Raw genomic sequence first — 22,850 nt, forward strand, 5'->3', positions numbered from 1 at the left:
TGCTCTGTCTGTCTCTACCCCATAATGTGCAGGATGTGTAGGTTGCTCTTTATGTTAACAGTTTTTGAAACTTAAATTAGTGAGCTTTAAATTGCTGTTTTAAGTATGCAGAGAAAGTTACATTTGTGAAACAGACAAACAATGAATCATTTTCTCAAAACTAATATTGTGCAAATCTCATTTTGCTCTTGCAAATGCATAATTGCTGTCTGGGTATGCATTAAAAATTCAGCACAAGCTAAATGACACGTAACTAAACAGCAATTTTCTATTTATAGAAGGATGAAAATCAACACAGAGCTGTCCAAATATAAAGCCATTTCAAACATAGTCTTAGAGGCCTGTGACCGTTTCCTAGGATACCTGTACTGACTCTGACCATATTCATATTCTTCCAGTGAAGAAAAATTTCCACTGTTGGAGACCTTATGGAGATTGCCATTGTCATGAACATCTTGCTGAAAGATATGATGCTTTTCCATTGAACACATTTCTGTGCAGTAAAAATGCCCAAACCATTGGCAAATGACTTTTTCTTTCGTATTGTCAATGAGATATAGGGTATCTGGTCTTGCTTTTTTTTTTTTTTTTTTTAAATGCTGTCATTTTGTCTTACAATGTCAATTTTTGCAAGAAAAAGCTTTTGTGCACCCAAACCACTACAAGCGCCTTATTTCTTAAGTTCTGATGAGGCATTTTTCATATTGCAGGATTTGGGACCCTCAAACCGGGTTAGGGAGCAGTTCCCGTTTGGGCATGCACGCTGCTCTGCACGTGTTCATGAATGGATCCATGTCTCGGTGCAGGCTCTGCAAATGACCCATATTTCTTCTTCACCATGCTTTTGTTGACAGGTGAGGACACACTCAGACATGCACTTATAAATTAAATGCACATCTATATACACCTTCACTCAACAGTTGTACTGTATTTGCTTTCCTTCTCTGTGAAAGTATTTATGAACAGTGGCTCAGGAGGCACACACCGTCTCCATCCAGTACCCAGAGTCTAATGCTCCTATAGGGCATAACAGTGAATACCACATGGTGCCATTCCTGCCCCTCCACAGGAACAGAGAATACTTCATTTCCAGCAAGGATCTGGATATGAGTACTCCCACCTGCTAGATGCCAGTAAGTTCCCTTCTTAATGGAGTCTTTCTATTTTCATTATCATTTGCCCTTGAGGAGATCACTTACTTCCCTCCATTGCCTAATCGCTAATGTCTTTTCCTCATGAAAATCCACCTGTTGAATCTATTAAGCAAAATGATATTTCCTGACCGTAAAAAGGATTAGAACTGTCCCTGCACAGATTTAGTTCCATTTACTACTCTTGTTTTATCTGGAACTCACAGGTAACTTCTTCATTTGTTTGCAGGTCAGAGACTGGCAGAATCAATGCACCCTTACCTGGAGGAGCTGCGGGATGTGTGGCCCTGGCTGCTACTTGCAGGGGTTTTTGGGGGAATTGTGACAATTGTCCTTGCCGCTGCCGTCCTAGCAGCAAAGCGGCGATACAGAAGACCCTCTTGGCTGCAAGGGAGAGGTTGGAAAAATGCATTTGCTCTCCCAGAAGACAGCCACTTATCTTGAGCAATGAAAGCGTGGAAACCAAGCAGCGTAACTACCAAACAACTATGTGAAGGTACACAGTGTGCAGGGCCCACCTGTCTATGAGGTTTAATATCAAAGTACTGTGAATGATATGTTGAGTAAATGTATTTAACTGTATAAAAGTGTAAAAAAAATAATTGCATGCGGCAACTTTAAAATGGATTTTGAGACGTTACACTTTGAACATGTTCCACCCACAACTTGTAACTTGTCAATTCTACCCATCAGATCATTTCAGACATGCTGAGTGTAGTTCCTGGTTCTGTTTATGGAAATGATCCATGATGACTTTTCACATTTATTCATCAGGGTTAACGCGGTTTTAGCTCATTACTATTGAAAATCGGGTTTCGCAGTGTGTTGCGTCAGTCACACATGCAAACCTTTAGACAAAGAAATGCTACACGAATGTATCCAAGAGTTTAAAAAAGCTGTTCAGATAAACTGCAGAAGCCTTCAGGGACTTTGTTTGATTTTATTTATGTGGGAGTTAACTGAACCGCATTTGATTAACATTTCAATTGATTCACGTTTGTGATGTGAGACGTGCTTTAAACAAACAAACAAAAACAACAAGTGATGATGCCTGTGTTTGGAAGTCACGATCTGACACGCCAACGGAATCAGGACTTGGTTCAATATTCTAACCTTGGAGCTGTGTAATAGAGGAAAAATTCTGACATTTGTAAAAGCCATTGCAATCCCCAAAGTTGACTTAGTTCAAATCTTCACTTGAAAGGTCGCATCTACTCTAATTCATGAGAAAGTGTTTCATTTCACAAGGTCCCAGTGGTTGGAGGAGTCTGACATTAAAAAAAGAATCCTGTTCTGCATATGTCTGTGTTCAAATTCACTGCAGATAAACACCGTCACACACACACAACACATATCACCCCAGTTTTTAAAATTTCAACACAAAAGTTTATTTTTTGGTAGATAAATTGCCTCCCTAATAGTTTTACTCTTTCGCCATGTCTCATTCAGCCAAATATATTTTATACAGTTCTAAGCCTTGACACATGCTGTCTAGCATAACATTATAATACAGTACTTTGCTTAAAATACTTTGTATTCAGTTGGCATTCTCAGATATTACAGTACATTCTCATTAAAAACCACGCACTGCTGTTTTGACAAGAAATAAGGAGATAAATACAGTATTTGAAAGCAGAATGTGTACAAATATACATGAAGTATACTGGTGTAAAAAAAAGGGGTGTTTGAGTAAATGTACAGTTTAACGGTGAGAAAGTTGGGATAGTTGGAGCACATCTGCGAAATATTTGATTTCAGAGTCCCAAGGAACTATTTTATTTCTCATTTATTCAGAATAAATTCAATATTACACGAGTAGGGATAATTTATTGATGTGAATTTCCGATTCAAATGCCACACAGCAGCTTCTTCATCACACTGGCATGGAAATATATCTATAAAGACAGTATTTAATCTGATGTGATGCTGTTGGACACAACAATGCAACAATTTACACAATTTATGAGACCAAAGGACGGAATGAAAAAAAAACCCCGACAATTTCAAATGGGTCAAGTATGAAACATGGAAATGTACAGATGGAATCATGTCAGCCAAATATTGCAACAAAAAAAAAAAAAAGATGAATGACGGTGACAACAGTGATCCATTATGATGACTTGATGTGAGCAGTGTACACAGGTGTGAGATAAAGCGTGGTCACACCCGATTCTTGTTATTTTTCCAGGGGAATTCAGTGCAATAAAACAGTTTAGCTGTCATCTGATTTGACTTGAAAGTCTACTAAAAACAATGTGTCCCTCCTTTTATAACTGTGAAGAAATGTTGGAAAGAACACTTGAAGATTCTTTAGAATTCCAACAAGCGAGATGACAAATCAAGATCCAAAAGTGAGAAGAATGGGCAAAATTAAGCACTCTGATCACAAAGAATGACAGGGCAAACACTGCAGTGTCGAGAAGTAAAGGCCAAAGTTCCATAACAGCAAAAGAGGCAATTCTTTAAAAGAGGTAAAGAATGGACTGTGTGGCTGGTGGCCTTTGATTCAGCTAAAAATACACACTGTGTCTTTATATTAAATCCTTATCATTCATCTTCTTCCTCGCTATCGGCGTCTTTTTTCTTCTCGCTCTCCTTGGGCGGGGGGACGGGGGGAGGAAGGTCCAGACGAGCCCAGGACATCGCTCAGACTTCTTCATGGCCACCTCGATCTTGGCTGCCATCATGTTTACTACACTTTTACTGACATCGATCACCTACAAGGAGAGGCAGGAGTAGAGTGGCTTAACAAACGTGGCCAAGAACTCCACATCACAAAAAATCTTATTTTCAAAGCCAAAATGTGTGCGGTCATAAAAAAATAACTGGACGTGTATTTGGGTGTATTTTCACAAAACTATCCTGTCCAGCCAGATAAAGTTCCTAGGCAGGGCTATGTTTTATTACATAGATTTTATTTATTCAGATCAGATGTGGTGTCACACGAGACGAGAACTTATCCCAGGCAGTAGAGAGAGTGCATTTGTTGTGAGGTGAACCACAGCTAAGCTTGGTTGGCAAACAAGAGTGACGTATGAGCACTTCAAAATCATATCTGATCTTATATTAAGGAAGAGAAAACAATTGCTGATATTTAAATCATAACTGCAAAGGATTGTAGTGAAGATCAGTAACATAAAAAAATACAAATTAATTCATGAAGACACATATATATCAAATAAAGCAACACTGCACTACTCCCCACAAGCTGATTTTCTGCTCAAACTCCTTCTCTCCTTCAAATATGATGTGGATGTTGAGCTAAAGCAGAAAAGTGAAATTTGATTGAAAAGAACAAAATACAAAAACAAGCAGTTTAGATGTGGACAGAAATCTACACGGTAGCACCCCTCACCGTGGTGCTGTTTGCGTCCACGTAGCTCAGCTCTGGGACGGCATTTTTGGCGTAGATAGAAATGATGACCTGCGTCCCGGTCTGGTGCCAGTCAAACCGACACGGTACAACTTTCTTACCCTGCAAGGAGATTTCCAGAGTTGAAAATTGAGCAAAGAGCTCACTAGACACCACTAGATGGAGTCACAGCTGAGGCGCTTTCACACAGACTTGCACACATGAATGATCACTTGCTGTCAAACCGGTGCACGTACCGCATCTTTTTTCCTCCATAAATGTGTTCCCTTGGTACAGCCCTCTTGAGAGAGGAAGGTGTTAAAATCTGAGGTTTTCCTCTTACAGCAGCTCCAGTATTTCATCCTTTAGATGCAGGGAAGACATAACACCCGGCGGATTTTTATCAGTCAATAACGTGTCACTCAAAAGCACCGGTAAACAAGACTAACAGGAAGAATAAAAGACAAATAATAATGCCGCTCTTCATGCTTCCTTCGCAGCTTCCACCACAGTGTCTAGTGTGTTGACAGGTATGCACGTTAGAGTTTGAATCAGAAATGATCAGAAATACTAACCCTTCATGGAAGATGGGAAATCCAGAGTGGTATAAGCACACATCAGAATCACTTGCAGGTCCATCAAAACTCTGAAGAAAACAACAAAAGGGTGGTTCAAAAGACAGAAGCAGATGGCTTTTGTTACCAAATATGCAAAGAAGAATAAATGGGACATACATCTCAATTAGCTTTTCTTCAGCTACTGAAACTCTTCATTAATAGTCATAAGTTCCTAATTAGATATTAGAAGTGATTTATCTGGCAGCGTTGTCTTCTTGTAGATCATGTGATGCATAAGAATCTTCTAACATCTACTGCTATCGGAAATCTACGGCACATTTTTGAATATTACTGCAATTACAGAGGGCAAGTAAGTAGCACTTCAGCTCGTACCAAGAACCCAACTGATTAAACTAAAACCAGGCAGCACTTACAAGAATGTCTTATGGCTTTCAATCAAATCAGTTGAAGTACAATTATGTAAATCATTAAAGTCCCACTCTAAGCTTCTACCAGACATGTCAGTGTGAATTTCCCACACAATTTGTGTTCTAATCTTAGTGTTTCTGCTCTGACAGGCTAGATTAACTTGAGCAAAAAAAACAACAACTTAGCTTTACATTGGTCTAGATAAAATGTGGAGGAGAAGTTCAGTATTTCCTCACCCAGAGTGTTGAGTTCTTTTGGGATGCTGTTTACATGTGCTGTTGATTTTATTTGACTTTTTTTACATATATGAATCAAATGTGGCTTCGAAATCCAAAAATAAGAATGGAACTGTTGCTAAAAGCTCAACAAAGGGATGGACAAAAATACAGATATTTAGTCATTTCAACACCAATTAATAATTCCAGAATACTCCCCATAGTACAGTAACAAAATTCACTTACTTTGTACAGCCTCCGTTTTTACAAGATGTTCCAATTTAATCTCGTCACTATCTCCTCTAAAAAAGACAGAAAAAGAGAGAAGAGTGGACACCGCATGAAGAGAATTCATTGAAAAATGCATTGACAGTTACGACGTGCTGCTCTCTTCCTTCCCTTTAACTCGAATGGCATGATGTGAATGACACAGGTGATGGAAATTCCCCTGCGGCCATCCATTAAGTTCTACTTCAACATGACCTTCGTGTCTACTATAATAAAAGCAGTGGCATGGATGGTTTCTCAGATGAAGTTGATGGGGGAAAAAAATGAAACATGCAAGAGTGAGGCAGAAGATGAAGTTGTCCTCTCACCTTTCTTCTCTGCAGCATTTCAGATAGTTTCAGTTTTCCAGAGCCCTGCTCAGGGAGGCAGAGACTTTATGTTGCACTCTCACCATTGGCTCATCAGCACTGTAACAACAGCAAATATATCAGGAATGAAAGTACAATAAAGAGGAAGACAAAGAAGAGACCTTTTTTCATTTGTTGAAACTATTTGGAGGGCTATAATGATTTTTTACTTCTAGACAGAAATACAACACTGCAGCAACACTTTAAAATGAGGTCTCTTGTGCAAAGCCTGCCAAAGACCAATACTTCTACTTGAAAGGACTTTACTATTCAGTCGTAATCGCCTCATCAGTTGCCTGTCGACTTTCTTTGAACTCTGGTGGGAAGCACCCAGGTTAAAGGCTAGAGAACACCTCGTACTATCCCCATGGATGTTCAGTGCAATTTCAGGCTGATTTAATACCTCTGACACTGTTACTAACCTTTAATATGTTCGATACTAATCCAGAAAACTTCTAACACACTGTTGTCCATGAGGATTAAAGCATATACTATTAACCCTTTAAGCTGCAGTCAATTCCAGCCGTTTCAGTACAAAAAAAAATTTTTTTAAATAAAAAAAATTACGAAAAATACGGGGAATACTGGACGCGCATCGCGAGGTGCATTTCCTTGAAAACGACCGATTCGGGGATATTTATACCGACTTCAGGACATGTTTTGGACAAAATAGTTTACTGGCTTGTGTCGTCTGGATGTAAAAGGTTGGATTATGGCCGTTTTTGTAGAATCTTTCTTTCTGTGTGTAATAATGAACCCGGAAATGTGAGTCGCGCTGTGTACGTTGAAGCCGTGTATAGAGAACGGATGGATGAATATTCGTTTTTGTCGGACAAATGTGTTTTCTCACCCGCTGTGGTAATCACATCTGAAAGTGGGTTTATACCGGCGGATTCCATGAGAATCTAAGCTTCCATCGGCGTATAATGTTTATATAATCGCGTTGCAGCCGTCGACATTCTGAAATTCCTATGCAAATTAGTAGTGTACCGCCGGCGGTACACTGAAGTTTAAGGGGCTAGAATATTAAATTGGAAATCCTGTTGATGCACTGGATGGAAAAAAAAAAAAAAGTTTTTTTTTTTTTGCCTTTTCCAAAAATGTTTTCCTTTAAATGAAACATAAAAATGCTGTTAATTTAAAGCTTTGGCGTACAAACATGTAAATAAATATTTTGTATCTCAAAATCGTTCTGCTACACTTAAAAAGGCAAACACAGAAAAAAGGAGCTTGGATATTTGCGGATTGAATTTAAATTATAAAACCTATGGTGGAAACCAACCTCGGTCTGCGTATCGCTCCTGAGGTTTCGGTGCAGAGATGATGTACTTCGTTAAACTTTGGTTTTTGGTCATCTAAGTCTTTCTTTCTCCGCGATGATGTCACGTCTGGCTTCACCGGCTCAGGGGCTTCTCTTTGTTGTGGGGACCTTTTGTACAACCCTGTGAGGAGGAAAATCACTGCGTTGGACTCACAAGCTGCACAGGACAATATGGCCGCAGTAAAGGTGGCAGTCAATACCTATAAAACAATAGACAATGGAGACACGGCCATGGAGAGGAGAGAAAAATAAATGAAAATAGAAAGACTCACAACAATGCTGAGGGAAGTCTGGAAGTCAGTAGTTCTTCTCTTGCAGCAGGACCATCCCTGAAGGAAGATATAAGACGTTACTCTGAACAGATAACAGGACATGAACTTGCTGTGCATTTTTTTAGGCTTCTACCTTCAGGGCATCGTGGAAACACTGGACCCCTGGATGATAGGTGCAGCCATCTGTGAAAGCAAAACACATCTTTGATTAACCTCAAGGAAAAATATGCACGGTACATGGGAACACTGTCTGTTTACAAGTTCATCCGAAATGCCCACTGTGGGCAACCGTACCGTATGTTTCCGGAGTGCTGAGAACTGTTATAAAATAAGTTTGTGGCCGCATAAAAATCAACCAAACTAAGAAATCTGAAGTCACATTACCCGTTCTGATCAAGCACTATCCCTTTCTTGGAAAAAGCGATACAGCATCGTGACGCCTCGTCTGCACTATTCCTCCTTCCATGTGTTGTACACCTCTAAAAAGACTCCGGTCAAACAGCGTCAAATGTTGATTTCACACGTTATCTGTCAGAATTACTTGTGCAGAATGAGGTGCTTGCAGTCAGACGGAACTCCAAATACTTTGATGTCATTTTAGAAATGGAAGAGGAAACGTTTGACTTATTTGGTAATGTGCACTCAGCAGGTAACGCTATTCCATCTAGAATCACGTGATGGCTGTTTGGGGTCAGGTCTGACACATTTTCATATAACGCCTTCTGACAAGACTTAAAGTTATGACCTGACATGAATGCACGAATGGAAATTGTAAAATAGTGATATTGAAACATAATTGTCGATAAAGCTAGAAAAGAGCGTGAGCTTTTAGTAAAAAATTATCATATTCCTTTTTCTAATTATTAAGCACTAAATCCTTTTAATGAAGAAAAATAGACTAGAATTTTCATTACTACACAGAATTCTTCAAATTTGTCCTTGTGAAGAAACAGTACAGTTCTCTTATACAACTGTCATTTCTTCCAAAGAACACATTTTGGTGAAAAAACAGTTTCAGAAAAGGAAGCAAAATTAATACAAGCAACACAGAAGCCAAACAACTGATTGAAGTTACTACAAGGAACTACCACAAAGTCGGGAAAAACTTTGAGATTCTCCTTCTGCGTTGTCTTTTTAATTGTCCTCTTTATAGAGCTGGCCCTAAAAACAAATCACTGTGGAATTAATAAAAAAAATGGCCAGTGGACACCATAAATCTAGGATTTTTGCTTTCAGTACAGCCAGCGCTGTTCCTCCCCCATGATACTGCCATAGATACCACGTCTTGGAGGCCTCTAAAAAGTAATGATAATGCCTCATATGGTCTACTGTTATGAAAAAGGGCATCCTATTAAAATGGAAATAGACTTGAGTCCTGCATCGAGCATCTGACACTACACAACGCTGAATTAACTTGAAGACAGAGGAGGACAATTCTAGAGAAAGGAAATAAGAGACTAATTGAGGTTCTGTTGTGGGAGCTGAAGACTACAACAGCACCTTCAAAGTTTGATTATATTAATGAGTTGCTTTATATAAACAATAGGCCTCATGAACAAACTTATAATTACAATATTAAATAAGAAACTCAAGATCTACAAGGAAATTATCCTGACAGTGATATTTAATTTACACAATTCTTTATTGGGGTTTTGATGGGTTACTGCACATGGGCATTTATGAAGAGAAAAACAAAAGGATAACATCAGGTGTGACGTTGCTCTAAATGTGTGAGGACTTAATAAAAATCCAGCATATAAAACCAGAACGATAGTCACTGTAAATAAACTATTTTCTGATGCAAATGTTTCATGGCATCATCGGCACATCAACATTAAGGATTTGGCCACTGTGTTTGAGATGAGGCTACGCAATGTATCATTTCTGCATCGACACTGTGGTGCTTGAATGCTCAAAAAGGCAAATTCACTCAAACGCATCATATTACAACTATTTAGGCTGCTCAATACAGAAAGAGAACTCCCCACGGTTCTCAGTTTTTTCATGATCAGTGTGCAAAAGAGAAGATAGTACTTAAAAGTGATTCATGAGTTCTTGGATACATGGATGTTTTTTAATACTTTAAAATACACAGAGTTTTGTTGACATGCAGGCTTCACATCTGCACATGGAAAAAGGGCGAGACACATTGAAAAGGATGATCTGGCAGTTGTATGGAAATATTTTGGCTATAGACATGATACGGACCAAAAAATGGTACTCTGTCAGCAACGTCTAGGAATTGCTGCCACCACATGAGGTAACACAACTCATTTGTTTGAGCATTTAATCAGCAGAACAAACTCTCTATGACAAGTGGAATAGCATATCTGAATGCCATCCAAAGCAAAAAAAAAAAACAAAACACTTCTTTGGATGCCTTTGGCTGTATTACAGCAATTGAGAAAGGATCAAAATGGCATTTTCCTGCTTTTTAATGTATTTTTTCCTATGCAGATGCAAACCCGTACAAAATCATCCATATCCTTTAGAATAAATGATTCTTGTCAAAATACATTAATTTATCTGGTGAATATCCATATTTTTTTTTCAGATTGCAATATATATTACAAAAACCTAATAACAATGTCAGTATCTTTCTGATATCATGCAGGCCAAGTTGAGAGGATATGAACGTCTACGTGTTTACATTTGTTAAAATTCCTGATACGTAAATGAACTCCTGGTTATTGGGAGGCTGTTCTCACTTTCACAGATCAATGTGTAACTGCTGGGAGACACAGTGTGGACTCAAAACACTGTACTACTTTGCCTTTTCCTCAGGCATGAGACCTTCCTGGTTGTAAGAAGAAGGACTGCTGATCTTACTTCTTTCTGTGCCCCCTACCTGTTCTGCATCTCCAAATGCTGAAGGGCAGACACTCTGTCAAAAACGACTACAAGACTGCAAAATACCATACCTACTACGCCTTTTCATTTAGGAAAACAAACACTGCAGAGTTGGAAAACACAGAAATGAACTAATGTGATGAAAACACAAGAAAATACCGAAACGTGTTGCAAACAAGGACAATGCAGTAAAAAACTGAAATGCTCATGTGTTGCCATCACACTTATGAAATAATAGCTTAGGTTTAATCATTTTTGTGTATGCACACTGTAGTGTTGATTTTGGTATTCAATAACTCCCTGCAAGTCTCACTGTTCAGCTTTACAGTCTTGCAATACTTATATCTCTGGACTTTGAATCTACAAGTGCATCTCATATAATTAGAATTAGGTAGAAAAGGTTCAAAATTTTTCATCAGACATTGCTTAAAGTGAAAAAAACTTATGTATGTCCTGTGGTTAGCATCAAAGTTAAAACAAATAAAAGCTTGAAGTATTTCAATTTATGTGTACGTGTACTGGAGTAGAGTATATATTTTTACTATGGGCAGTGTCTGATGAAAATATTGAACCTTTTTCACTCCATTCTATTATATGAGAGGTACTTGTATGGCATGAGGAACTTACTGGGCAACTCCTATGAAAGTAGCTAGCTTCAGACAGCTTCAAAAGCTGCTTAAAATATGAATGAATATTTCACCACCAACATCTAGTCCGGTTGTTTAACGTCATAATGTAAAAACAAACACAACGTTATAAATATAAAACACAAACACGACGTTATTGCATTATAGAAGCTAAACACCACCGCTGACTGGCTAATCTTTAACTGAACTTTGCTAAGTTTCCATGGGGAAAAAGTGACTTCACTGTTTACTGTGGCAACGTATGTAAGACTGTATTTTGTGAGTTACGTGCCGTAATTGCGTGTTTCTGAAAACTTTAAACCGCTTACTGTGTGCCGTACCCACAACAATGGCTCTGAAAGTCTAACGTTACCCTCTAGCCGGCTAAGCACAACATGCTAACAACATCGTGATAACTCACAGAAGGCCCACGTGCTGTTAGCTACCTGAGTTAACGGCTACATTGGTGTTAATAAATCAACTTATTCCCGTGTTGGGATCAGAAAGCTAACACCAGATTAGCTACATTGGCCCGGCAGGCCTGCCCGCTGTAGAAATTCCAGATGATCAGAGGTTAGCTTGCTCATGGTGTGGTAACGTACAAGGCACAGTGATAGTTAACTGAGACACTACTCACCGTCCGGGTTATTTTCTGGATCAAATCGCTGTCCGCATCCCTTATTATAACACAAACAGACATGCTGGAAGGTAGAGCAATTTAAAAGGTGACCGGGTTTCTAACTAACCACTAAAAGGCTCGCGTCTGGGAGAGAAGAGAGAGAGAGAGGCAGACAGAGAGCCGCAGTCGTTCTTAAAGTGCTGTACATTACACTGCTCACACTTCCGGATGTTGTCGGCTCCACTCGGCAAAGATCGGAGCCTGCTCGCCTCCTCCATCCTGCGAGCGCACTGTGGTCCCGCACAAGCGACAACTGATGCTGGCCGCTTCTAAACTTGCGTTAAGCGATGTTCTTTGTGCCATATTTCTCTGAACCCTCCAGCAAACGAACAGCTAACTGCTGTAACGTCAGTTTTAGTGTTAATTTTAGCAGATTAAGCCGGGGCAGCATCTCTGCACGCAGGGGTTACACTAGTCAGGTGCATGAAACTGGGGCAATAGCTATTTAGTTTTACGAGGATGGCTGCAGTCTAGTAGACAACTGCCTGTCGGGATATGTTCCAATGAATTCTCTATCGCCATCGACTGTTTTGCGCGTTTTTGGCTCATTGTTGGAGAGAGCATGGAAGAGGATTTACTTTCACTGATTACATCTGTTTCATCTAAAGGTAGGACACTTTGCCGTGTGTGAGTGAAGTCTGTGCAAATCTGTGCGATGTGAGCGACGGACTGTAGCTACAAAACTACAGATTGATCAATTCTGTGGATTTTTGCACGGCGTCGAGCTTCACTGGATGTGCACATGAGACGGTAAGTCCCCAAATCTCCCGGGACAGTGTCTCTGTTGATGTGAGTCGTTGAATTCTGACAGCCTTTTTTGTTGTTGTTGTTGATGCATATAACCGATACAGTGTAAGTGGGCTGAAATTCATTATTAGAACTTATTTTAGTTGCTCATTGGGTTGAATCATGATCTCGAAAAAGCTGGTGTGTAATGCATGGGATGCATGTAGTAGCTCGTCCAGTATTTAACAGCATTTGTAAAGGAAAATCTTTCTTTTTTTATTTCATACTCCTCTCTTACAATAATTAAATTAACCTAACGCTACTTAATGATTTATTTATTTTCTAAAGGCTGCATTAAAAAGTGTCTGTGCAACTAATTTTCTAAAAAAAGGTATAATTTCTGCACAATTTTGTCATTCAGACCGTGTTTACTTATATTTTCTTTTCTGTGGATATCACAGCCCTGATAGTCTGTAGTTATTGTCTTGTGCCTTTTAATCTGCCATTATACTAACAGTGATTGTTGCTGATCCTTGTTCATTTTTTTGGATGACATGATACGTTTCACTGAGACTTGCTGTGCAAGTGTGCTGTGTTTTGATGTGGATCATTTAAAGACATGTCATGTCTTCCTTCAGAGCCTTTCGGGTGCAGTATTCTGGTGTTTGAATACAAAATGTTAGCGCATCATAGAATATGCTATCACATCCCAGTAGTGATAATCAGTACCCCTCCAGTGTCTTTGTAACTTTAGTCTCAGAGTTTTCTATCAAATTTTCAGAATGCACAGTACATGTATAACAATCACCAACTAAAACCTGGTCTCTCTTCTCTGTTATTCTCTTCAAAAATAGGGTGACTGGATGATGGAATAGTGATGAAGCCTAATCGGTGGGGAAAATGCTTCCTCTACCCTGCTTCTCTCGTCTTTTCCGTTTTATTTTCCTCCTCTTCTTCCTCTTCTTCCCCTCAACCGATGTCCAATTCTTGCCAGAAGTTTGGACAGGACAGGGCCAGCTGCTCTTCACCCAGCCTGCTTATAATGCCTCCATCTTCGAGAACTCTGCTGCAAGAACCTATATCAGAAGTGAGGTCAAAATGGGCATTGTTCTCGGGCCACCGCGGTCTTTAGACATTAAATATTCCATTGTGTCTGGAGACAGTGAAGTCATCTTCCAGGCGGAGGAGTATGTAATGGGTGACTTCTGTTTCCTCCGCATATGCACCAATGGGGGCAGTGGTGCCATACTGAACCGGGAAGTACAGGACAATTACACTCTGACGGTTAAGGCATCTGCCCAAGGAGGTCTAGAGGCCTTAACCACTGTTTATATCAAGGTCTTGGACACAAATGACCTCCGACCTCTCTTTTCCCCAACCTCCTATTCGTTTGTTGTGTCTGAAAATGCCCCATTTGGTGCCAGTATAGGACGAGTGACAGCCACAGATGCTGATGTGGGCTCCAATGGCGAGTTCTACTACTTCTTCAAGAACAGAACAGAACTCTTCGCTGTACATCCGACCAGCGGGGTCATCACTCTGACGGGTCAACCCAGGATGGACAAACAGGACCGATTTGAGCTGGAGGTGCAGGTTGTCGACAGAGGGATGAAACTCTACGGAAACAATGGTATCAGCAGCACCGCCAGGCTCATCCTGAGTGTGGAGCGGGTTAATGAATTTGCTCCTGTTCTCAGTGCAGTCGCTGTTATTCCATCGTGGGATGACATAGACCCAGTTTTTGTCATATTGACTGTGGAGGACAAAGATGAGGGGTTATCTGGGGACATAGAGTGGGTGTCCATCATTGAGGGTGACCCCTATGAACAGTTTATGGTTGATCGGTCACCTATTGGGAATGAGTACAGGGTTAAAACAACAGATTTGCCCAACTGGTATACATTCCCCTATGGTTGCAATTTAACATTCCAGGCTAAAGACAGAGGTATACCTCCTAAGTTTTCTAATACTCAAGTTGTTCAGCTGTTAGTTACAAAGCCAGACCCTGTGTTGGCCAATTTTGAGAAAGATGTTTATGTAGTCAAGCTGAGTGAAATTGCTCCCCCAGGCACAATTGTAGAGGTGGTGAAAATCTCCCCAGCTCCACTGAGTGTCAATTACAGCTTCAGCAGCCTCTCAGATCCAATGTACTTTGATATAAACCCTTTGACTGGAGTTATTATGACCACAAGGCAGCTGACAAGGATATCACAGAATTTCATGGTGATGGAGGTAATAGATATTATCAGTCAGCAGCAAGCACAGGTCCAAATTACCATAGCGGATGCTAATGACAACTCTCCAGTGTTCAACAGGCCATCCTATAATATTGCAATCAATGAGAGTTTGCCTGTAGGTACTGTTGTTCTCATAGTTTCTGCTGTGGATGAGGATAAAGGAGAGAATGGGTATGTAACTCACACAATCAGCGGTGAGCAGTCTCTTCCATTTGCTATAGACCAGGACACAGGGGAAGTGAGGATCACAAGCGATGTGGATTTTGAGTCATCAGATGATATCTATACTTTTGCAGTGCGAGCATCTGATTGGGGTTCGCCCTACAGAAGGGAGAGTGAGGTTAATATCACTATCCGTGTGATAAATATCAATGACAACCGGCCTCTTTTTGAGAAGGTTTCTTGCAGAGGGATGATAAGCCGTGATTTCCCTGTCAACCAGACTATTGTTACCTTGTCAGCTATAGACATGGATGAGCTAGGAATGGTGCAGTATAAAATATTATCTGGAAATGAGTTAGACTATTTTAACTTAGATCAAGAATCTGGGGCTTTGTCACTGAAACAGTCATTAGCAGCGGATAATTTAAAAAACGGGATATTTAACCTGAAAATAGTTGCAACAGATGGAGAGATGTTCTCAGACCCTACATTTGTGAATGTTTCAGTGGTGAGGGGTAGAATACCAAACAGGGGGTTTACCTGCAAGGAGACCAGGGTAGCACAGTTATTGGCAGAAAAAATGGTGTCCAAAGCGTCTGCTATGGCTAGATCAAGACTGGATGAGAGTTACTCAGACCTTTTCTCTATGAACAAGCAGGCTCCACAATTTGAGGCCTTGCCTACAAGTATTCTAGTGAGAGAAGACCTTGATGTTGGTGCCAGTGTTTTTCAGGTGCGAGCTCGAGACGGTGACACGGGCTTCAATGGTCGTGTTCTGTTTTCTATTTCTGATGGTAACAAAGACAACTGCTTCAATATCAACATGGACAGTGGACTGATAACCGTCCTGCAGCCACTTGACCGTGAGCGAGTGGATCGTTACTTCCTAAATATCACTATCTACGATCAGGGCATTCCTCAGATGTCCAGTTGGAGACTACTGACTTTGATCATCGAGGATGCAAATGACAACGACCCCCAGTTTTATCAGGACAGCTTCTCCGCCCTTGTTTCAGAAAACTCAGCCATTGGTATGGAAGTTATTACCATCACTGCATTTGACAGAGACATGGGGCAGAATGGACAGCTGTCCTACGTAATGATAACCAGCATCCCTCAGTTTGGCATAGACAGTGAAACTGGAAGCGTGTTTGTTGCGAGCCACCTGGACAGAGAAACATCCCCGATGTTCACATTGAAGATTGAAGTGAGAGACAAGGCTGAAAGAGGCACTCGGAGATCATCAGTGACCACTCTGAGGATAATATTGGAGGATGTCAATGATTGTTCTCCAGCTTTCATCCCAGGCAGCTATAGTGCTCGAGTGCTAGAAGACATCCCACCAGGAGCTGTGATTACATGGGTGCAGGCTCAGGACCCAGACATCGGACTTGGTGGACAAGTCAGATACTCTTTGGTTCATGACTTCAATGGCACATTTGAAGTAGGTGATGTCACTGTTTGTACTGTCTGTACTCGTGAATGTTTTCATCCTCTTTTTCCTGACAGTTTGTGATGATTGTTTCTGATGTGCTGCTTTGTACAGATTGATGCAGTGAGTGGAGCATTGAGAATTAGGAGGGAGCTGGACTTTGAGAAACAGCCATTTTTCAACCTGACGTTACTTGCTGAGGACAGAGGAGTACCCAGGCTGTATAGTCAAACATTTGTGGAAGTAGAGGTATGTAATACACAAAGACACAAACTTTCATGTAAATTATTTCTAATGATCAATATCTTCAATTATTAATTACTAATGATAGCTTTGTTGGTTCCTTTCATGCTTACAATTATTAATATTTATCCCCTTATTGTAATTGTACAGATAGGATTACATCAGTGGCAGTATTTGTATCAGCCAACAATGAAATATAAAGTCCAGATGTATTTGCATAGCCATGAAAGCATTTTAATCATGTGGACTTACATGGCTGCTGATGATAATCACAGACTACAGATACTACATGCACCGTCACACCATGTTTCTGTCTAAATTAAAGTGAGTCTGTTGCATTTCTTCAGGTGGTGGATGTCAATGAGAATTTGTATGCACCCTACTTCCCCGACTTTGCTGTGAGAGGCTCAGTGAAGGAGAACTCTCGTGTAGGAACAAGTGTCCTGACAGTCAGCGCTAAGGATGACGACAAGGGACGAGATGGCATGTTGAGGTACTCTGTCCGAGGAGGCAGCGGACTGGGCACTTTCACCATTGACGAAGACACAGGTGTGACACAAGATCAATTTTGAAGCCTCTTTATGTAAAGTGAAAATCCAATAATGTGCAGCTCCACACTTCGAATATTAATGACATGCTGAGTAGCCAATTACTGCATATTGTAGGAAATTTTGCTATTTCATGTGACATTGAAGATGACTTTTACATATATGCACATGTTAGCCAGCTCTGGGTTTTGTTTTGTTTGTGCCGCTGTCTCAATGTGGTTTTGCATTGCAAGTGCTACGTGGAAAGCATCACCAGTTGACAGCGTGGCTGAGCGAATGTGAATATGGGTATTAGAGGGAGAGAGGTGAAGAGAGTGTGAGGTGCAGTCACAGTCACTGTGTTGATGGGGCCTCACGTGGGAGCTGTGTACTGGGAGATCATTACTGTAATGAGGGCAGCATGGCAGCTTCACTGGCTGGGCCTCAGGCCGCTCAGTACAACTGATCCAGTGCGGTGTAGATAACATTGATCAAGGCTCCCCCTCACAGCAGCCCCGTCCTTTCCTAGTATGGAGGAATCACTGTGACTTATTTAAGCAGGACTGACCCAAAATAAACATGCAGTCTACAACTGCCCTGTAGTGGGAAACTACAGCTGAAAACATGTTGATCCAAACAAGAAGCTGTGACTCACTTACCCAGAGATAAAATGAATCAAATACTCAATATGAAAATAGGACAGTTCATGTTATCCCCTACTGGGTCATGTAGAGGATGAAAGGCTAACCATGAATATTATTAGCAAGTTAGAGACTAATTAAATTAGATACAAACTGAAGATTTTCTGACATATTTCATTCAAGTAATCTGAAAATACTCAAAAGATATTGCTAACAAATGTGCATCACATGTAGATCAACCTAACAGAAGTCTCCCAAAATTACAAAACCTGTAATATATTAACATAAGCACATAGTTAAAATATTGCTGTGTTTCCATCTGGAACATGGGAGTCCTGCGGGCACAGAGATATTAGTTTATGATAGCATAGGAGACCCACCCATTTATAGCCTCGCTGTCAATGAAATTTCCATGGGAACTGAAATGGGTGTGAGTGAGAACTCTTGCTTTCCCATCAAGGCTCGTTGCAGGCTGTCTCTGTCTGTGATGCTGAAACTTTCAAACCGAACACCGAGAGAAATACTGTGTGTGTCTCTCTCCGAGGTGCTGAAACGCTCATTCTCTCTTCCCTACACGGTACTCCACAATGAATAGTACTTATTATAAAACACCAATGGTAAGTCTTACCACTGTCAGGTCCTGCATTGTGCATAAGCAAGCAAGGATGAGAATTGTGGGAATTTTTTTGGGCTCAAGGCAGAAGTCACTATTTATTTTTTAAAAGGAAATAGTCTCTGGTATGTCACTGTTCTGCCAGCTGACAGTCTCCAAGTCTCTGCTGAAATCTAGCCAACTAGACCACCTCATTGCAGTGTGATGCACTAGTTATGACTTATTCAGGGCTTTCTATGATATTTTGTGACTATTTTATCGATATTTCCTCCAGTCTGTACTGACTGTTGAAATTACCGATGCAGTCAATTTCATTTCTGTTTTATTAACTGGTTACCAGAGAGTAGGATTTTATTATTTTTTTGTCTTTTTTCTTCATACTGGACAAAATTATTGTCTTTGGCTGTGGCGTTTCTAGTCATCACTGTTTTTATATTGCATTTAGTGCAACCCACATTTTCATTTGACTTATGAAATAAAAAAATTTATAGCATTAATCCACATATTTTTTTTAAAGTAACTATGTTGTCACTCAAATTAAAATTTCCATTTTTGAGGAAAGTCTATTTGTCGCTATCTAATTTAGTGCTGGCAAAGTAGCAATACTATACAGCAGGAATAAATTATAATAATGAAATCGAGCATTGTAACAAATAGGCAGAGAAAAGAACCTAACTTGTGACTAAACATGAAAAAAGCTTTACTTAAAATGTATAATCCAGTAACATTCACTTCAAAATATGTGCATATAACTCCTAATATTTTTGAATTTGCAATTTGCAAGTACAACAATATGTCGCTGCAGTTTGGCAACTGGTAAACTGATCAGTTTTCTCTTGAATTTAGTAGGATAGTGACCAGTGTCTATAAATAAGTAGCAGTAGCTAATTTTAGCTACTAGAGTTCATTTTTGCTCTCATTATGTGGAACAACTGACAGCGTTTCTCTTCTGGCCTTTCTCTTCACCTCTTGTTGAATTGGTTGATACTGTAAATTACTTGCACTGGAGGCCTGTATTGACCTTTAACTAGGCTAATTAGTATTGACTGTAGTTGAGAGGGAAGCAGATTGACTGACAGACAGATCTTTCCCTCAACTTGCCTGTCTATATCTATACACATATGCGCATCTATACAGTACAGATATAAATACACTCTCATTTACAGGCTGTATATACTGTACTCACAGACAAAGCAGTGTTACAGTATGTGGACAGATCCCTGCGGTCTTCTGTAATAGTGTTTTGTGGTATTATTCACTTCTGTATTAAAACCTCAGTAAGGAGCATCAGAGCCAGTGAGAACGTTTATTGAGTGCAGATTTTCCAGGGGAAATCAGACTGCTTGTTAGAGCAGAAAGTGAAGGGAGAGGGGAGTGGAAGTGAAGCGAAGAGAGGAAGGAAGAGGATGCAGGGGAGTCTGGAGTACATAAAAAGTGTCAGAAGAAAATACTGCTTTCTTCCTTTCGGGCCTTTATATATTATATATACACACACACTGTATATAAATGCTGTTTTTGGAGCGTTTTTAACTTTCACGTTAAACACCAATGCCGTTCCTGAATCGGATCCGAAGATAGAGTAAGAACATGGCAAGTTTTGGCGTATCAAGTGTTTTACTATATCTTGTAGAGTGCAAGTCCATGTTGTCAGGCGTGGACAGAGTAGCACTGCTCTGTCCTCCCACCATGCATTTAGCTGCCACGTTGAGTAGCTCTACTCTGGCTGCTTGTCAATCCGTGGCTCTTAGTGCCAAAACTAAGTATGTGAAGAGCGAGTGAGACAGACAGTGAGAAAAAGTGAAAGAGACAGAGAGAAAGAATGAGAAATCCATTTTGTTTAGCCTATCCTAACTTATGCACTATCTACCCCCTTTGTAAATTAGCCCTTTGATGTATCATGTGTAGCCCTTGACACCCCCACTGTCTGTCAAATCTGCTGTTCATGAATGCCCCCTTTCTTCCCTCCCCTCCCTTTTGATATTTAGATGTTTAAGATGACTCAGTCATATGTGGGTGGAAAGTACAGGGGCTATTTATCAAAAAAGAAGTAGGATCTTCTCTGGCTTACATCCTTACCTCTCTTGCACTTTGAACAAAAAAATTGGTATTCTTGTCATTGGTTAGAGGGAAAGCAAGCCCTGCAATTTCTCATTGGACAGCTGTCAGAAGCCACTGCTCCTCTATTAGTGGGCTCGCAAGCTCCAGGATTTGTCACAGTCAGGATAAAGCATTCTTTAACTTACAGGCGTACAGTTTTAAAAAGCAGTTGTTCTGCTTTTTCTTTTTTTTTTCCCAGAAAATTTAATAGGCTATGTTTTTTGATGTCTTATTTCATGGCAAGCACAGAGCTATTCAATTGTGTCTCAAGAGAAAACGATACTTTGTCATCAACCCTGGGACTGATTATTCGATACAGTAGCGCTGATTAGATAGTGGGATCATACAACTTGTCTCTCCAGAATGGGGAAGTTGAATAGACATGACGGATGGACGTAAACCCAGCCATACTGTGAATTTCTAGATTATAAAATGTGCTGCGACCCTTCAATTTCGTTGTGTTCACTCTTTGAAGTGTGTTATTTATGGTGAGAATGGATGCTGTCAAGTCAGATTTATATTGAATTCACTGAATAGTGCCTGTCGGTCTTAAAGTTCAAAGAGCTTTTGAAACAGCCAGCTCTGTTTTCCTTGTCTCTCTGTCGAGCAGCTCTGACAGAGATGAGATGTGGTTTGAAAAGGACATGGTCAAGGACGACAGGGCAAGGATGTGTTTCAGCAAACACTTTTACTATGCATTGTGCGTGCCGTGGGCAGCTGCTTAGTCATAATCTCACACATACACAATCGCTGGCTGGTGTTATCACCACACCTCTAGTTGCCGATTTGTATGCGTGTACCTGAGCTTGTGGCTGAATGGAAGGCCGAGTTAGGCAACACGAGACATCTGCTGCGTGACAGTCATTTGTATAGAGATATATCTTTTATTTTTACCTATTCAAAAAGCAGTATTGACGTCAATCCTGATCACAAGTTTTTTGCTCAGAGGATTTTCTCTGAACTTATTCTGCTTGGATCATATCTTGCTAAAAAAAAAACCCAGTGTTGTTAATAGGTTGGCTGAGCATAGAATCATGAATCAAGAGTGGTATTGAGCATGTTTACCCCAGGGATGTGGTGTCTTGACTCAACAGTCTCAGCCCGTTGTGCATCCTGTAGTTCCAGATATTAGCCTTTATTTGCTAGTTGTGGTTGAATTTAAGGATGAATGATTTAGTTTTGTTTTTGCACCACCTGTCCAGAGAAACACAGCTATTGTTAAAATGTTTTGCCTTGATGCTCTTACTTCAAGTGCATCCAAACACTGTTGTTACGACTTTGCCTATTAGTAACACAACATTTATTTTTCCGGTGCAGCATGTTTGATGTTGTAGAGTTAATTTGCAGCAGGATATTCTGTAACCACAAGCCGCCCAACAAACACTAAATACAACTCTTAACTGATCAGTGAATTGGTTGTCAACTATTAAATTCTGTAGCTTTTCTGACAACAAATCACATGATTTTTGTAAAGAAAAAAATCTAAATTCTCCGATTCCAGCTTCTTAAATGTGAATATTTTCTGGTTTCTTACATCCTCAGTAAAAGAAAACTAAATATCCTAGGGCATTAGACAAAACAAGACATTTGAAGAGGTCATTTATACTGATCTTCCAACATTTCCTGATGTCCTGCAGAGAATGAAACAATAAAAAATAATGAAAATGAAAATAATGTTTTTGTAATAATCTGCAGTCCTACTCTGCTGCCGCTACTTTTAATAATAATTCTAACACATTGTCTCTGCAAAGGCACTAACGAGATTGCAATGCTTTTTTAATAATGAAAAAAGTCTGATAGCAATGTTTAGTTAACATTAAAAGAAGCAAAGTAAATATTCCCTGTCCAGTCTGAGCGCCGTCTCGAATCTGGTTGGGGTTAATTATAAGCGAACCTAAGCACAGATGCTCAGTACAGACTCTGCAAACTTTGACGAACACTTTGTCTTATCTCTCACTGCTTTTCTTCAGTAGAGTTAAAATAACAGATTCATATGATTCTGGGAATAGCTGTCTCCTAAAAGCACCCTGATTTAACAGGAAACTGGAGATCTGATGAAAGTTTGTGTGCATTGAGCTGAAACGC

At 40.0% G+C, this 22,850-nt stretch overlaps 2 protein-coding genes and 1 pseudogene across 2 annotated transcripts in view; 2 read left to right on the plus strand and 1 right to left on the minus strand.

Annotated features, from left to right (window-relative positions):
* The first annotated feature begins 687 nt into the window (after positions 1-687).
* LOC110961803 (tyrosinase-like) lies at positions 688-1,722 on the plus strand (annotated as a pseudogene).
* Positions 1,723-2,514: 792 nt separating this feature from the next.
* Positions 2,515-5,235, minus strand: chordc1b (cysteine and histidine-rich domain (CHORD) containing 1b). Its single transcript, XM_051937906.1, is given in 7 exon segments — positions 2,515-3,793; positions 3,796-3,868; positions 4,350-4,412; positions 4,507-4,626; positions 4,761-4,866; positions 5,079-5,149; positions 5,206-5,235. Coding segments are annotated over 7 exon segments (558 nt in total). The 3' UTR covers positions 2,515-3,698.
* An 8,455-nt stretch (positions 5,236-13,690) lies between these two features.
* The window catches only part of LOC110962196 (protocadherin Fat 3), a 65,902-nt gene continuing 56,742 nt past the window's right edge, over positions 13,691-22,850 (plus strand). The window contains 4 exon segments of the mRNA XM_051937325.1: positions 13,691-13,709; positions 13,712-16,656; positions 16,759-16,893; positions 17,235-17,436. Coding sequence (XP_051793285.1) covers positions 13,691-13,709; positions 13,712-16,656; positions 16,759-16,893; positions 17,235-17,436 — 3,301 coding nt within the window.

This window comes from Acanthochromis polyacanthus, chromosome 17 (genome assembly GCF_021347895.1).
Source record: "Acanthochromis polyacanthus isolate Apoly-LR-REF ecotype Palm Island chromosome 17, KAUST_Apoly_ChrSc, whole genome shotgun sequence".
NCBI lineage: Eukaryota > Metazoa > Chordata > Actinopteri > Pomacentridae > Acanthochromis > Acanthochromis polyacanthus.